Consider the following 16,736-nt stretch of genomic DNA (forward strand, 5'->3'; position numbering starts at 1 on the left):
GAGAGGGGTAAGGCTGGTAGCTACTGGGAAAGCCTCAGCCCCAGCCACCTTCCAGGAGTTGTGAAGCTGCCATCCCTTTCCTGATCCTTCTTAAAAGTATCCCATCAGATGGTATTCTATGGCTCATTTGCAGTTACCTAACTATTAAAAAGTCCATTATCTAAGTCCTGTGAATGAGATCAGATCCACACAAATGAGAAGAGGAAACCCCAAATGCAGAGATGGGGACTTCGAGCAGAGACGTGGAAGTTTTGAGCATGCCCCAGCTCAGATTCTCACATACATACAGAACCCAGGGACGGAAAGCTTAGGCCAGAGGGAAGGAAAAATATAGTCTGAGCACCCTCTGGTGAACAGTGCAGCCACTGGGAATGCCAAGCCACACACACTGCCCTCTGACATAGCCACTTGGCTGGTGGGTGCTACCTGATGACTAAGAGAGATTTTGGTTTTTTGTAGTTAATGGTCTTCTTGGCCCCAATAGGCCAAGAAGTCTACATGCCACTCCCTAGATGGGCAGTTTTGGTAGCACCACAAAGTGTCCACCTAGGACAAACACCATCTGTCACAATAGCATCGACCATGACTGCCAAATCTCTCATTCCAGTTTTGTCTTTTCATTTGAGCTCCAGTCTCTTGGCTTCAAACTTTCTACTAAACATCGTTATTTGGAGGTACTACCTTCAAATAAAACTCAACATGTTCTTTGCCCTGATCAGACCATATATGGAATACTATGTTCAGTTCTGGGCACTGAATTTCTAAAAGGACACTGGCAAATTGGAGATTGACCAAAGGAAGGCAACTGCAATGGGGAGATGCCTCAAAGTCATATAGCACCAATATACTGGTGAAAAATACTGAAGAGGCTCACCTAGAGAACACTTGCGAGGATCACAGCCTGAAAGTATTTGAAAGGCTATCACATTTAAGAGGTTTATTTTGTTTGGCCTCAGGAAGGAATAGGGGAAAATAGCCAAGGCAGATTTCCCAGGGAGAGAAGAAAACACTTAGACCCACCCAAAAGCAAAACGGGGCTGCTTCTAAAGATGGTTGAGTTCTCTAACATACTACACCAAATCTAAACTCCTTTGCCTGGCTCTCCTGGCCTTCCTATAATGCAGGGAGTTTACCTTTCTGATGGTACTTCCTACTACTCCCCGATATGCTTCTTCCACTCCACTCTGTCTGATTTCTGCGTTGTTCTTTGAACAGGGCAGGCTCACTGTTTTTACCTTTGCACAGAAGTTATTGCCCTCACATCTTCGGGCCTCCCCAAGCTCTCCTCTCTCAGAAAGCTTACTCTACTTGTGACCAGAGTCCCACGATCTCACTCTTAATTATATGAAACTGTCCTAATTGTTTGTTTGTGTGTGCACCCTATCTGACCCCCTACCCTACAGCCTCCCTGAAAGCAGGGACCACTTTCAGACTTTGTCTGTATCCTCACAGCACCCCACACAGTGCACACCAAACAGGTGCCAGTTACTGTCACTTTCACACTGGTTCATACATTCAACAAATACTTCATCTAGAGGGGGTAGGCAGAAATATTTAGGCAAGCATCCATTAAGTGCCCATGTGGCAAGCAGACAAACAAGAAAACAGTCCCTGTCCTTAAGGAGCATGCATTTATGGGAAAGCATCAACAAATACAATTAAATAAAATATGGATAAAGTCATTTGGGAAGCTTGGAAAAGCTATCCTATAGGTGGTGGCACCTGAGCCAATAGAGAAGCTGTATTCTAAGAGGAGGGGGTGAGGACAGAGAGCATTTTAGACATAGGAGTAGACCAGTCTAAAAGTACAGAAGCAATTTGGAGAACAGCAAACAAGGCCACTTTGGGTAGACCCTTAGGCAGGTGAGGGAGAGTAATAGTGTGCTAAGGCTGGGAAGGTAGCCTAGAGCCAGACTATAAGGGGCTTTAAATGCTAGAGAAGAGTTTGGATTTGATCCTGGAAGCAAGAGGAAATCCCTGAAATTTCCTGAGCAAAGGAATAACACAGTCAGACCTGTGCTGCTTTAGGGAAGAAGAAATACAAGGTTAGCTAAGACTCTGATCTCATAGATTTTTGTTCTGATGGGAAAGGTCACAAACTCAGAGAGCTATAACACATATTACATAAGTGCAATTGAGAATTATAAAACAGTGTGTTAAGTAAGGTTCAAAGGGCAAAGTCATTATAGACAGTTGTGAGGAGGAAAGGCTTCCCAGGAAAGGCCCCATTTGAGTTGGACTTTAGAGGACCAGAAGAAATTCATCAAAGGAGGAGATACTGCCTAGAGAACCATTTAAACTGTCAGACAGTACAGTTCTATGATTCCAAAAAAGGCAAACTAATCCTCAAGTGATTAAAATTATGATCACTATCCAGCTCTGATTACTGAAGTAACAGCCAGGGCCTGGATATTTATGTTAATGGTCCTCATTAGAGACTATTAGCTACCAAAACAATGTTAAACACAATTAGCCTTGGGGACCAAAGCTTAAGTATCACTTTGCCAGGTTCAGCAAACAGCCCCAGATGGATGGACCTGCTAACAGGTCTTAGGGAAAACTTCCTTGGCACCCCAAGTGGTAGCAAAGGCTAACGGCCTCTCCTATGAATTTCAACATCACCAGGTGGACAAGAGAGCACGAGGCATACCAAGGCCATTTGTTTATTACTACGTTTCACTTATTCAAAACAATCTCAGACCATCTTGAACCTAAAGCCAGTAGTTCTCAAGAATATTACCTATGTCAAGAGGCTCTCGTATAATAGAAAGAAAATGTATATGGAATAAGAAACTGAAGGTATGGTTCTCCCTCATCCAACCATTTTGGAAATGGCTAAGGCCAAGTTATTAAAAAAAAACCGGAATAGATGAAATGTCACTAATTCCTATTTACTCATGAGAAGTGTCTACTACACCTAGAGATTAGATGGCCAATAGCAATCAGGCCATCCCCTGCCTGAGAAATTCTGCTTAAGCCCTACGTGGCCTCACTCACTCCCCAGAGCCAGTCTACACTAGTGCTCCAACAATATGGCCAGGGAAGGGAATGCTGCTTACTCTGGTTCTGTTCTATTCTGTTAAGGCTATTTTCTCTTTCCCATGGAAATAAAGACAAGTGTTTCACCCCACTGTAGATGGCAAGGTACTGCAGAGACAATATTCTTCAATTCTCAGGAAGCTTGGATATTTTAACCACCTTGTAGAAACCGGCCTTACTCAGATATTGCTGTAATGCCCCCAAGACAATGGTCCCTCTACCACAAGCATCAAGTACTTGAATGGGAGGGGGGGCGGGAAATGCATAATTTAGGTAAATTCAGTCATCATTCTTTATTCACTATTTGATAACCTCACTTAATTAAATTTTCATCTTCCTATTTTATGCATTCTCCAAGAACTGATTCCAATTCACTGTAAAAGAGCATAGACCATTAATGGCACAAATCTATGAAAGTAAAAAGTAATGCTAAAAGATGATTTGCAAATAAACATTACTAAATACAGGGCTAAATGTCTACAAAGTGGGAAGAAAAGCAACCAAATTCAAAGAACTTTCTTTTTATTCCACACATAGATTCAGAGAGTCAAAGGGGTCCCTTAGAAGTCCAACCTACTTCTGATTAATAATCTGAATCCCCAACACCTGTGACAAATGGCTACCCAGCTCCTGCACTGTTCAATAAGGAGGAACTCACTACCTTCCCAGGCAGCCCACTTTGCTTTTGGGCAGCTCCAGTTGCTAGAAACTTTTTCTTCTCTTTCAGTTGCAGTTCTCTCTGAAACTTTTCCCTGCTGCTCATCGTCCTGCCCTGAAGGACCAAGAACGAGGTGAACCCTACTTCCAGGAGAGGGCCATTCAAATTCTTGAAATGAACAATCATATTCCCCCAGCTTCTCTTCTCCAGGCCAAACGTCCTCAGCTCCTTCAAATGATCCCTGGATGGCTTTATCTCCAGTCCACTCACCAATCCCGGTACTCTTTCCTTCCCCCCACCCACACCTTTTTAAAGTCCTTCCTAAAAGGTGTCGCTGAGAACTAAACACAATACTCCAGATTTGGCACGGCCACAGCAGAAGACAATGGGGTTATCAACAAAATAGAATGTGGGGGCAGCTAGGTGGATAGAGCACCGACCCTGAAGTCAGGAGAACCTGAGTTCAAATCCGACCTCAGACCAAACACTTGACACTCACTAACTGTGTGACCCTGGGCAAGTCACTTAACCCCAATTGCCTAAAAAAATAAGACTGTTCTACGTCAATCATTATGAACTATGGAAGCCGTTGTTTGATCACCAACATGCTTTGGGCCAACTTTATAATGACTAAGTCTGACATTAATTAATGCCTTCAATCTCAAAAACGGAGAGACTTTGGACTAGTTTTTATTTGCCCTTCCCCCAAATTAAAACTCCACGATGGAAAGCATGGAATTAAAGTACTTGGTAGTTCCACAATACTCACTATGTTGAAGTTCTACACAATTTATTGTATATTATCTAATACATTATTATTATATAGAATATATGATCTAATACAATACCATTCTATACAATTTATTTGGTAATGCGGAAAGGCACTGGTCAGTCTTGACTTTTGGTTAACAGGGGGCCAGCCTAGGGTTTCAACTTGTCTGCCACTTACTACCCTCCTCCTAATCTGAGCACCACCTGCCTCACAGGTCTTTGGTAAAAGTTCTCTCAAAACTGCAAGTTCTATGTACGGGAGCTGTTTCACTAGACTTTTCTCAGGACAGAACATACTCCCTCTGCCAGCCATTGGGCTCTGGGCCTTTTCAGCACAGCAGAAGCTACCACCATTCACACTGTGTTGGCAGACCCTCTGAGAACCCAGGACCACCTCGCTGCCTGGATTCATCAAGGAGCCTTTGGGGGAGGTGCTATGTTATAGGCATAGTCATCATTATACTATGTTATGCTATATTCACTGAGGAGGTGCTATGTCATATGCTCTTTCTATATAGAGAGTACATAACATCCATCTGAGGTAACATTTCCGTTTTTTAGAGATGAGGAAATTAGAGATGCAAAAAAAGCAACTTAAGAACATTTTGATTCAGCAACCTTTATTAACCACCTACTATGTTCGAGGCATTGTGCCAGGCTCTCAGAAAGGTACAAAGATTAAAAAGACAGGGTGCCCACCCTTAAGGAGCCTACATCACAGTCTGTGGGGAAATAAATACAACACATAGATATTCACAAAGAGCCCTAACATGAAGCAGAACACCAACGGCCCCATCTCTGCTGGACTCCAAAATCCTCAGTGGCTGCCTGCCTACCGTTTCCCAAAGCTCAACATCTCTTACCTGGCATTCCAAGCCTCCATAACGCTCTCCAACCGCTCTAATCTAGCTTCATCTGAACTCTCTTCTCTGCCCCTGTGAACATATCCTGGGGTCTTCCCACTTCTGGGACTGTTCACTCCTCATGGAACCTGAGTCCCTCTCCCTTTTCCTCTGCTGAATTCCATCCTCTAAAGCTTACCTCAAACTCTACCTCCTCCAGGAAGCTTTCCTGACCTCCCTGTTTGATAAAGACCCTTCCACAGAACCTCCCCAAGTATTTGAATCTGTCCCTCCTAAAGAGCTATGGTCCCATGCTGCACAGGGAAGCACAAGCACAGATCCCCTCACACACCACTGCCAGTTTAATAAGATTGCTTCAAGTACAGCACTAGCTCCATTCCTTGGAGGTGCTGATACTGTTATTTCCCGTGCATAAACTGCTTCTGATACAAGAACTTGGCACAGTGACTCAACCAGCCAATAAGCATTAACTGAGTGCCAACGATGTGCTCAGCACTGTGAGAAGTACTGTAGGGGACCTATTCATAGCAGCACTAGACAGTGCTGACTACGAATGTAACTGGAGTTCAGTGATGCCACAGAGCTCAAGTAGATCACAAGAAGCAGAGCTGGGAGGGACTTACAGATCTTCTATTCCAAAAGCACTTGTGTTTTCATAGGGTGCCCTTAACATACCTACAACCATTCGGGGAAACAACTCTTCAGCCATGAATTATCCTATAGCCTACTCCTACCCCTTGGTCTACTCAAGCCCTCAACCAGGCTTCAAGGCCCAGCTCAAGTGGTCTCCCTTCCACAAAGCCTGCCACTCCAACTCCAAGACCCACTAAGACCCCCTTTCTCTAAACTACTACACTTTCAGTTTGTACCAGACAATTTAGTACTTAATTATATGCTATCCTGCACTATCTGCTAATTGTCTCATGAGTTTCAATCTAATACCTTCAACTACACAGCAGAGGTTCTTAACCTTTTTTTGTGTCCTGGATCCCCTGGGCAGTCTGAGAAAGCCTATGAATGAACCCCTTCTCAGAACCATGGTTTTTAAATGCATCAAATAAAATACAGAGAATTTTGAAGGAAGTCAATTTTATTGAAATATAGTTACCAAAAAAAATATATATATATATATGTTATTTTTTTTTAAGTTCACAGACCCCAGAGGTTAAGAACCCTTAATCTAGACGTCTATTCCCTGAGACGGACATGTTTTGGACTTTTTCTGTGGAATCTGTCATCCAATCCATTAGCCACTAGCCCCAGAAGGGTCCACTGAAGTCATGTGCTCGCCACAAACCCCCAAACTAGCTGAAAGCCAAAAGTACCACCATAAAACAATGAGTGAACAAGCATAGAGGCCACTGTGTTAGTGGTGGTGACTGACTAGACCTGAAGCTCAGAAACCCCGAGGAGCTCTACTATGGAGAATATGGAATAGCTATAGTCTAGTTATACGGTCATCAGATTTAGAGCTAGAAAGAGGTCATCTAGCCTAACACTCTCATTTTAAAGAGGAGGAAACCAAGGCCCAGAGAGGCTAAATAACTTACCCAAGGCCACACAGGGAGTAAGTAGCAGAGCCACAATTCGAACCCAGGTCTTCTGACTCCAAAGTAGGCAGATAAGGCTTCATGAGGAGGTAGGACTTGAGCTGGGCCTTGAAGTGGATATGGATAGGCAGAGAGGAGGAGGACGGGCACTCTAGGCAGGAGGAACAGCATGAGCAAAAAGCAGAGAGGCAGAAAAGAGCATGGTATGTGTGGAAGACAGTAAGATGGGCCTGAATGGAATAGAAGGTAAGTGCTGAAGAGTAGCCAGAAATCAGGGCAGATGGTGGGGTGGGGCCAATACTATGGAGGGCCTTGAAAGCTGGGGAGGGGTGTTCATATCGGCTCCCCTCAAGTTAAGAGGGAGTTATAATAGGTTCTTAAACATGAGAAAGGGATGATTTTTTAAATTCTGCGAGCCCTACTGAGAACGGATTAATAAGGGAAGAAACTGGAGGCAGGAAGGTTAACAAGGGCATTGGGGGAACACAGAAGATACCAGGGAGCTGGACTGTGATGGGAGTGAGTATGGAGAGAAAGGGGCTAATCTGAGACACCTTCTAACAGGGTATAAAGCGTAGGTATTAGACTAGAGTTAGTTCTAATAGAGGCATTGGGAGACAGATTCGAATAGAACTGAAGGAGAGGCAAAAAAGGCAAGGGTCCAAAATGCCTCCTAGGTCTGTGGCCTGGGAATCTAAGAGAACGGTGCCACCATGACCAAAACAGGCTCATCTGGAACGGGAGTCAGCATAGGAAAGATGAAGAATCTGGCCTGGGACATGCTGAGTGGGAGGTGATGGTGCAACACTCCATAAATGTTAGTAAATGACCAGATATGGGGAAGGCAGATTTCGTGGAGTTAGGCAGGTGAAGAAAGACTTCAGCATTTCTAAGTTGCTTGCTTTATACCCAAGCACAGTCCTTGACACATAGCAAGTGTTCAACAAAAACTTAAGCTGAGTTTGCTCGCAGGCTTTATCAAATGCTTGGGAGAGGCAGAATAAGGCTACCTGAGAGTCACCAGCACCGTGGTTTGAGACTAATATGGACTTACACACAGAAGATAATCAATAACTATTTACTCTTTCTTCACGATGATAAACAGGTCTCTAATAATTCCTCCAAACTTCGAGTTTCTTTTTCTTTCTAAGGATATCTGGCTGTAGTATAATTACAGTAAAAGCCTAACCATTTGGATCTACGTGGAGGCAAAGCCAGTCAAAACTAGTAAAAGCTTCTTCTTAAGAATGTTAGACATTCCCCCAAAATATTTTTTAACACTACATTAATTTGTTTAGGAGATTCTTTCTTTATAGAAAGTGCACAGACAAAATTGAGTGCAGCACTGCATTCTGAACCCAGGGGCCATAGGGCAAGTCCTAGGCCGGCCAGGTCTTTGCTGTGTGGTCCTGGGCAAGTCACTTCCCATCTCTGATCCTTGGTACTCTCAGCTATATGGCCCAAAGTATTTTAATGTAAAATGAAGGACTTTACCATGCACAGTTGCTACTAGGGAGAGGGAAAATTAAAAGAGAACAACTCCTTTCTACCCAAGTTCATCTGAAAACAATCTGGGGTCTTCAGTGGCCCAAAGGGCTCCAATGAGTCCACAATGTGATATGGCAGCCAAGATAGCCAAAGCAACTTCCAGGCCGGTCCAGGGGCACTCCACTGGCCAAACTATACCTGGAAGATGGCATTCAGCTCTGTGTGCCAAATAGAAGTGACAACGATAAGCTGAGGTGTCCGAGGGAGGGCAACTAGGATGGTAAAAGGCCTCAAGATCAGACTATATGAGGAATTGGGGGTGTTGAGGCAGGACAGAAGATATAGGGAGAGCATCAAAGCTACCCCCAAGTATCTGAAGGGCTGGCACGTGGAAGCGGGAGAGACTTATCCTGCTTGGCCCCAGAAGACAGAACCAGAAACAACTGGGGGGGGAACAAAAAGAGAAATGTAGGTTTGATTTAAGGGGAAGCTTAGGAGGGAGTGGGCCTCTTCTCATTGGAGATTCTTAAGCAAAGGCTGCCTTAGGGGTTCAATCACCCATCTCAAGCTGGCAGGGACCCCAGAGGGCACCAAGCACAACTTTATCAATTGGCAAAGGAGTAAAGTCAAGGCTTGTAAAGTTAAATTACTTAACCAAGGCCACAGAGGTGGCCCTTCCACCCTCATCAGAGGCAGGGTTTGGGCCTAAGGCCTCCAGCTCTCTCCACTGTGCCCTGTTCTATGAGCAGCTGCACAGGGCAGGGGCAGATCAGATCCCAGGGGTTCTGGGGTCCTTTTCAACTCTGAGATGTGGGGTTCTCTTCATACCATACAGCTCACAAGGCGGCTGGGAGTCTTTGACGAGACTTTTCTAAACCTTAAAATGCTATAAAAAGTTGTTATTAGCAATAATAACAACCTTTATGTGAATGATCCCAATTAGCAGAATCCCAATTAAACCTTATGGTATCAGAAAACTGCAACAAGCATAAAGGAAACACAGTGTTTCTGGTGCAACTACTACATGGAAATAGCACAAAAAACAAGGTTTTCTACTGTCAGTAAGACCCAGAAGCCTCTCATCTCTGGCAGTCTTTTCTGTTCCTCTACTCTGAAAGCATCCCGCTCATGAATCAAATACCAAAATGGAGAGGCAATCTCATTTGGTCACTGGCTTCTTAATTCAAAAATAATTGTGCTGCTAAATGTTTCTAGTTTTCTTCTTACCCAACATTTGGGTTGTTTTCCACATCTTTCTAAAAAGGAGGAAAACCAAAAAGGAGCACGAGGCTTTGGAGCACAAAGAGGCCTTGTAGATCACTTAGGCTGACCAACCCTTTTCTCACGTGCCAGGGAAGGGAAGCCATGGAAAGTTAATAGCCAGGATTGGAACACAGTTCTTTGGGCCTCACAGTAACCTAATCCCACTCCCTCATTTTATAGATGGGCCTGGGTAACGGAAGTAACTTGCCCAGGGTCACAGAGGCAGTTGGCAGTTTCTCAATTTTTAATTAGAGTCTATAATTCTGTATTCTCTACTTCCTATATGCACAGCACTGTGCTAGGTGCTGGAGGAGATATGATAAATGATATCATTCTTAGAGTATAACCCAGTAGGGCAATATGCCATACACAAATATTACACAAAACAGAATATAAGAACATAAGAGAGGTAGAAAAAAAGTACTATTCAAGGTCTGGGGGACAGAGAAAAGAGAGATCATGCTTAAGGGTTGAGTAACAGTCCTTATCTCTCAAGAACTTTATTTGTCATCAAATTTTCAAAAAGATAACTTTTCTTACCGTGTCAATACAGCTTTCTAAAAAAGGTCCTACTTGGGGATTTTAATTCAAACTTAAAACTGTGAAAAGAAACAAAGTCCTTTTCAGCATAAAAAAAGTACAGACAATGGAAAATACACAAATCTTGGGAATAAAAAGGAAATCTGTTTGGATGGCCTGCATGCGCGCACGCACACACGAAGTTTATTTTGAAGACATCAACACAAGATTAAATATTTCCTAAGACTAGCAGGGTGAGGAAGGCTCATGGTAAGGTTATCCCATTCCTCATAACTAGTGAAACTTGATTCTAGTAATTTAATGTGATCAAAATTTTCAATCCAAGATCCCGCACAGCTGAGACATGGTACACAAGGATACTAAATAACTTTCCAAACTGCCCGGCAACCTAACATCGGGCTCCTGGGTTTCAGACCTTGGCTTCCATCCTGTAACACATCACATCTCTTCTCATCTCATCCCCTCCCCTGCCCCCCTTTAGCGTCACTGAAGGAACCTTGCACCTGTCATTGAAGACGATTCCAAGCAAAAAAAATTATTTCTATTTCCTTTTAATGACAGAGAAAATAGAAAGGTTGACTGTTTATCCATGTGTGGAACCAAGACAAGGTCCAGGAAACAAATTCTGCCTCCTTGCTCCTTTCTCCACTATCTGAACTTACCAAAAGAAGAAGTGCTGGTAAGCAGAGTCACGGCTTCAATGAGCAGCCTTTGACAATGTTAGCAGGGCAAAGTGGAAAGCACTCCGAATTTGGAGCCAGGGGAGTTAGCTGGCAACGCCTGCCCTTCCACTAACTACTTCCAGGATCGTGGGCAAGTCACCTAATGTCCCCCTGGGCCTCAGTTTCCTCATCTCTGAACTAGATGACCTCTAAGGCCCTTCCAGCTCCACATCTAAGATCCTATGATTCTCTCAGCCCTGAGCTACATGAAGGCAATTTGTAGATTCAAAAGGAGATAGAATCATAATTCATTTTCGGAATAAGTTCTCTCAATGGTGGCAAAAAGTAATGAAAATAAAATGGCACAGTAAGCTCACTCTCTACATTAGCTAGCTTCCTGTGGCTCGCTGCTATGCAACATTCTTGGACCCCAAAATCTGGAATTCAAGTTGCTTCATCAAAAAGTTGTCCCAAGAATAAAACAAAAACAATATGCTCTCTCTCCTATCCCCACCCAATCCCACAAGCTTTGTTCTTATATCTTTCATTGAAAGAGAACAAAGTACAGGACAAGCCCAATAATAAGCCCTGGACCATAAAAAGCTGCTAATGGGGAAGAGTGAGTATATAAACTCTTTGAAGAATCAACAGCTCTGAGGGTATCACAGAAAGTAGAGACATGATAACTTGACAGAAAAAAAGTCGGTCTGTTCCTGAAAATGTAGTAAAAAAAAAATAGTGAAAACATGATGACAACATGATCCAGTATATAAAGTTCCAAGTATTTACAGTCCAGACACATAACAATGAACAAGTAGCCTTCAAAAGCTTTCATGCCCCTTAGAAAAACTCCTTTGTAGACCCTGGGCTGTGACGATCTTTTTTTTAAACTGTGGTTGGTTGACTGTTTTACAGGGATGACTCGGAGTTTTACAGAAGAAAAAAACTACCTTGTCTAAGTTTCGATAAGTTCCCCTTGCTCCCAGAGGGGTAACTTCCTCATTGACATGGGTTCTTGGAGCTTAGCTCTCTCTTAAGCTGAAGCCAGCACTCAGAAAACATATGCACCTGACCTCTAATGTAAAGGAGTGTCACCCTGAAAAAAGACTGAGGCAGGGAAAGGGTCATCTTCTTCACAGATGTGACTCTTCATAGAGACATAAATTCTACATAAAAGTCTCTCATGTTGGGGTTTAGAAGGGTTCACATAATTGATTTCAACAACCATCAGCAATCCCTGCAGGGAAGGTCTCCCAGGTCCATTCTGCAGTTTAGAGATGTCCTGCCTCACATGAAATCAGCAACCACACAGAAAGGGCAGTGTGGTTGGTTCAATGGGAGGCAGAGGACTTGGGTTCAAGCATGTTTTGCCTCATCTACACTCTCTCCGAGTCCATTTCCTCTGCTTTCCCAGCCTCTCCACCCCTTCAGTTGTTCCTCCTCACCCCCAGTATCCTCTCAGCCTGCTTGGCTACCCCAACACAACCCCCTGAGTTCTCTCAGCTCCACCTCCCTCAACAACTGGGCCCCCTTCCCTTTAGGGCTGCAGTCTCCTACCACTTCTTTTGGCTTGGTCACATAGCATTTCATGAGAGCAGCCCCATCTCTCCTCCTGGTGGCCGCTGCCCTCCAGTCTAATCGTGCCAAAGGGGGCTGCCCTTGCTTCTCTCAACTTGCTGGGCTCCCTTTCTGGGATTGCAGCCTCTTGTCCCCCTCCCACTGCACCTTGGCTCCCCTGACTTTTCAGCTGCCCTCCCCAAACTTGGTCCTCTTTCAGGGACTGTTGTCCTTTGAGCCCCCTCCAAACTTGGCTTCCTTCAGTGCTCTCAGTGCCCCCCCTTCCTGGTTCCCCTCAATTGTCTCAGGCCCGGACCTCCAGCTTGGCTCCCTTTCAAAGGAAGCAGCCCCCTCTGCACTCCCCCGGCTCCAGTCCTCAGCCCTCTCCTCCCCGCAGTTCTCTGAACTCCACCCTTGTAACTTGGCTCCCTTTCAGAGGAAGCAGCCCCTTTTTTTAGACTCCCTCAGTCCCCCCTCCCCTCAAGTCCCCCCAATTCCCTAGTCCCTCAGCCCCACCCCACCTTGGCTCCCCTCAGTTCTCTCCACCCCCCACCCCATCCCCGGCTCCTTTTCAGGGGAAGCAGCCCCTTGTTGCAGACTTCCCCCCTCCCTCAGTTCAGCTCTCCCCCAGCTGGCTCCCTTTCAGAGGAAGCTGGCCCTTCTGAGACCCCCCTTCATTTCTCTTAACCTCCCCTAACTTGGCTCCTCCTCACAATTTTCAACACCCCCAAATTTCCCCTCTCCAATTTCCCTTTCCTTTCAAAGGAAAGAGCTCCTTTTTAAGACCCTCTCAGTCCTTAGATCCCTTTTCAGTTTGATTTTGCTCCATTCTCAGAGTCTCGCCACAACCTTGGCTCCCCAAGGTTCTTTCAGACCCCCGCCTTAGTCCCCCACACTTCTCTGAGCTCTATCCTCCCAACTTAGCTCTCTTTCAAAGGAAGCAGCCCCCTTTTGTAGAACTCCCAGGCCTTGTTAACTTGGCTCAATCTCTGCAATCTGGCTCTCCTTCTGAGGAAGCACACCCCTTTCCTTAGACTCCCTCAATCCTTAGTCCTCCCCAACGCAAGTCTCTTCAATTCCCTCATCCTTTCTCCAACTGGCTCCCTTTCAGAGGAAGTAGCTCCTTTTTTTAGTCCCCCTAAGTCCTTAGCCCCCCAACTTCATTCCCTCATCCTTTTCCCACCCTAGCTCCCCCGATTTCTCAGCTCTACCCCCCAACTTGGCTCCCTTTCAGAGAAAGCAGTGCCTTGTTCCAGATCGCCCCTCAGTTCAGTTCTCTCAGCTCTTATCCCCAATTTGACTTTCTTTCAGAGGAAGCAGCTCCTTTTTTATGTCCCCCTCTGTCCTTAGCCTTCTAACTTCATTCCCTCATCCTTTTCCCATCCTAGCTCCCCCGATTTCTCAGCTCTACTCCCCAACTTGGCTTTCTTTCAGAGGAAGCAGCTTCTTTTTAAAGACTCCTTCAGTCCTTAGTCCCCTCACCCCCCCTTGAGTCCATCGTTTCCCTCAGCACCCCCCCCACCTTGGCTCCCTTTCAGAGAAAGCAGTCCCTTGTTTCAGATTTCCCCCCTCCTCAGTTCAGTTCTTTCAGCTCTTATCCTCAATTTGGCTCTCTTTCAGAGAAATGAGCCCCCTTTTTAGACCCCCTTGGTTCTCTAATGCCCTCAACTTGACTCCTCTGTCTTTTCTGCCCCCCCCAAATTCCTTCCCCTCAGTTCTCTCAGCTCTATCCCCCCAAACTTGGCTCCCTTTCAAAGGAAGCAAGCCTTCATTTTAGACTCTCTGATCTTTGTCACCCCCACACCTTGATTCCTCCCAGTTCTCAGTACCCCCTTCCCACTATGGTTCCCTTTCAAAGGAAGTGGTCCCTTTTTCTAACCCTCATTAACCATCTAACCATCATTCTAACTATGTTCTAACCATCTAAACCCCCCCTCCAACTTGGCTCCCTTTCAGAGGAAGAAGCCCCTTCATTTAGATTCCCTTAAACCTTTTTTAAATGCCCCGTCAACTTGACTGTCTTCAGTCTTTTCAGCCCCTTCACCTTGACCCTCCTCAGTCCTCTCAAACCCCCCCCCCCTCCCCTCCCCGCCTCCCCCCCCCCCCAACTTGATTCTCTTTCAGCCGCAGCAGCCCCTTCTTTTGGACTCCCTTGGTCTACTTCATCACACCCTCAGTCCTCTCATCCCAGCCTCCCCTTGGTCCTCTTTCAGAAACTGCAGTCCTCCCCCCCCATCCTGTCAGCCCATCCTCAAACTGGCTCTCCTCTCAGCTTCACTCCCCCCAACCTCCAACCATCAACTTGACTCTCTTTCAGAGGAAGCAGCCCCTTGTTTTGGACCCCTTTGGTCTACTTAACCTGTCCTGGGCCCCCTTCCCCAGTCCTCTTAGTGTCATCCTCCCTTTGGTCCTGTTTCAGAGATTGCAGTCCCCTCCTTCATTCTGTCAGCTCCTCCATCCTCTCAGTTCCCCCTTACCCTGGCTCCCCTCTCATTTGAGGGGGGTTCCCCCCAACATGGCTCCCTTTCAGGGGAAGTAACCCCTTGTTCTAGACCCCCTTGGCCCACTTCCCCCCCCTCCCTTCCCCGCCCTTTCCGCCCCGCCCCCCCCCCCGTTCTCTTTCATGGACTGCAGCACTCCGTCCTGTGAGCGCCCCCAAACCCATCTCGTCCCCCCCGTTTTCCCCGCCCCCCACCCCCAGCTTACACCGTGATGTGGCCCGTGCCGCGCACCGTCACCGGGTCTGGCGCCAGCCGCCGCAGGTGCTCCTCGCTCACCACCCGGCCCGGCGGCGGCAGCGGCTGCTGCAGCTCCAGATCGTCGCCGTCCTCGTTCCCCTCGTCCTCGTCGAAATCCTCGTCGAAGTCGTCGTCGAGGCCTGAGGACACGGCGGCCGCGTCGTCGTCGTCCTCCTCCTCCAGCTCGGAGATGGTGTCGAACTCCGCCATGTTGGGCAGCAGGATGCTCATCACGTGACCCGCGGCTCGCGCCGCCGCGGCCGCCGCAGCAGCCGCTCGGGACAGGGAGAAAAGGAGAAAAGCGAACGGAGACACAAGAGAGCGGCCGAGCGACCGGCCGACCGGCCGACCGGCCGAGCAAGAGCAACGAGTGCGGCACGTCCGCACGCCGGGACCGGGAGCTCGGACTGAAGGGACGCGGCCTTGGGGCCCGGCCAAAGGGCCGGCGAAAGCGCGCCTGCGCTCTCCGCCGGGGGCGGGGGCAGCACGTGGGGGGTCGGGGGGGGGGTGCCGAGGAGCGGTTCTACTGTACTCCTGCGCGCCCTGGGGGCCTGCAGAGGGAGGGGGCAGAGACATAGATGACCGCTAACGGTTCGTGCTAGTGCTCCGGACCTGCTAGAGCCCAGCTGCCGCCCCTCCCCCACCCCGACCTTTCCACTGTGTCCCGGGGGAAGGAGTTCGGACCACAGACCCCCCCACGACTGGGAAGAAGGGTCCCGCTCCCGCCCCCACCCCCTCAATTGACAGCAGGGGGAACTGAGACACAGATAAGGGAAGGGATTTAGGATTCAATTTCAGAGGGCATCTAATCCAACACCACCCCCAAACATTCCCGTTTTACAGATGGGGACACTGAGGCCCAGAGAAGAGAAAGGACTTAGGATTCATTTCAGCTCATAGGATGACAGTTCTAGAGCTGGGAGGGACTTTTTGAAGGGCATCTAATCTAACACCATCCCCACCACTCTCATTTCCCAGAAGGGGAAACAAGCTCAAAAAAGGGAGTAAACTTGCCCAAGGTCACAAAGGTAGTGGTGGAACTTGAAACCCAGATCAGAGGCTCCTGGGTCTCTCTAGAGGTAGAGGAGACCTCAGAAACCTTAGGGTCAAAACCCTCACTTTGCAGATGAAGGAGGAAGCTCAGAGGAGTCACTATGCTGTGCAGATGAGGAAACTGAGGCCCAGAGAACTCAAGTGGCTTTCAGCATAGCCCCACAAGTAGCAACTCTGAGAAGCAGGACTCAGCCCCAGATCTATCTATCCTTCATTTTAGTCCTGACTTTGTTACCATCCTACAGTTCAAGGTCATCCAAGCCAGTGCTTTCCTTTGACAGAAGAAGAAATGAGCTCATAAGTGACAGCTGGGTTTTGAGCCATGAACCTAGGTTCATAGGTAGGTTTAGGCTAGAAGGGTCCTCAGAGAATATTGAGATTCTAGATCAGCCCTCTAATTTTACAGATTAGGAAACAGACCCAGAGAATTTCAGTGACATCCCAAAGTCCTATTAGTAATGACATCTGTGGTTTCGAACCCAGGGTCTTTGACTGCAGAGCCAGTTCTTTTTCCATGGTGCTATACTGCCTCGCCAACAAGCCACTGCTGAGGC

General features: G+C 46.9%; 1 protein-coding gene across 2 annotated transcripts in view; it reads right to left on the reverse strand.

Annotated features, from left to right (window-relative positions):
• Positions 1 to 15,360, reverse strand: part of CHIC1 (cysteine rich hydrophobic domain 1) — a 45,027-nt gene extending 29,667 nt beyond the window's left edge. For both annotated transcript variants that reach the window (XM_027875857.1, XM_027875847.1), the window contains exon 1: positions 15,098 to 15,360. In XM_027875857.1, the coding sequence (XP_027731658.1) occupies positions 15,098 to 15,360 (263 nt within the window). The remainder of the gene's footprint in view (positions 1 to 15,097) is intronic.
• Positions 15,361 to 16,736: the final 1,376 nt, after the last annotated feature.

The sequence above is a fragment of the Vombatus ursinus genome, unplaced genomic scaffold (genome assembly GCF_900497805.2).
Source record: "Vombatus ursinus unplaced genomic scaffold, bare-nosed wombat genome assembly UNPS02003882.1, whole genome shotgun sequence".
NCBI classification, from domain to species: Eukaryota; Metazoa; Chordata; class Mammalia; order Diprotodontia; family Vombatidae; genus Vombatus; species Vombatus ursinus.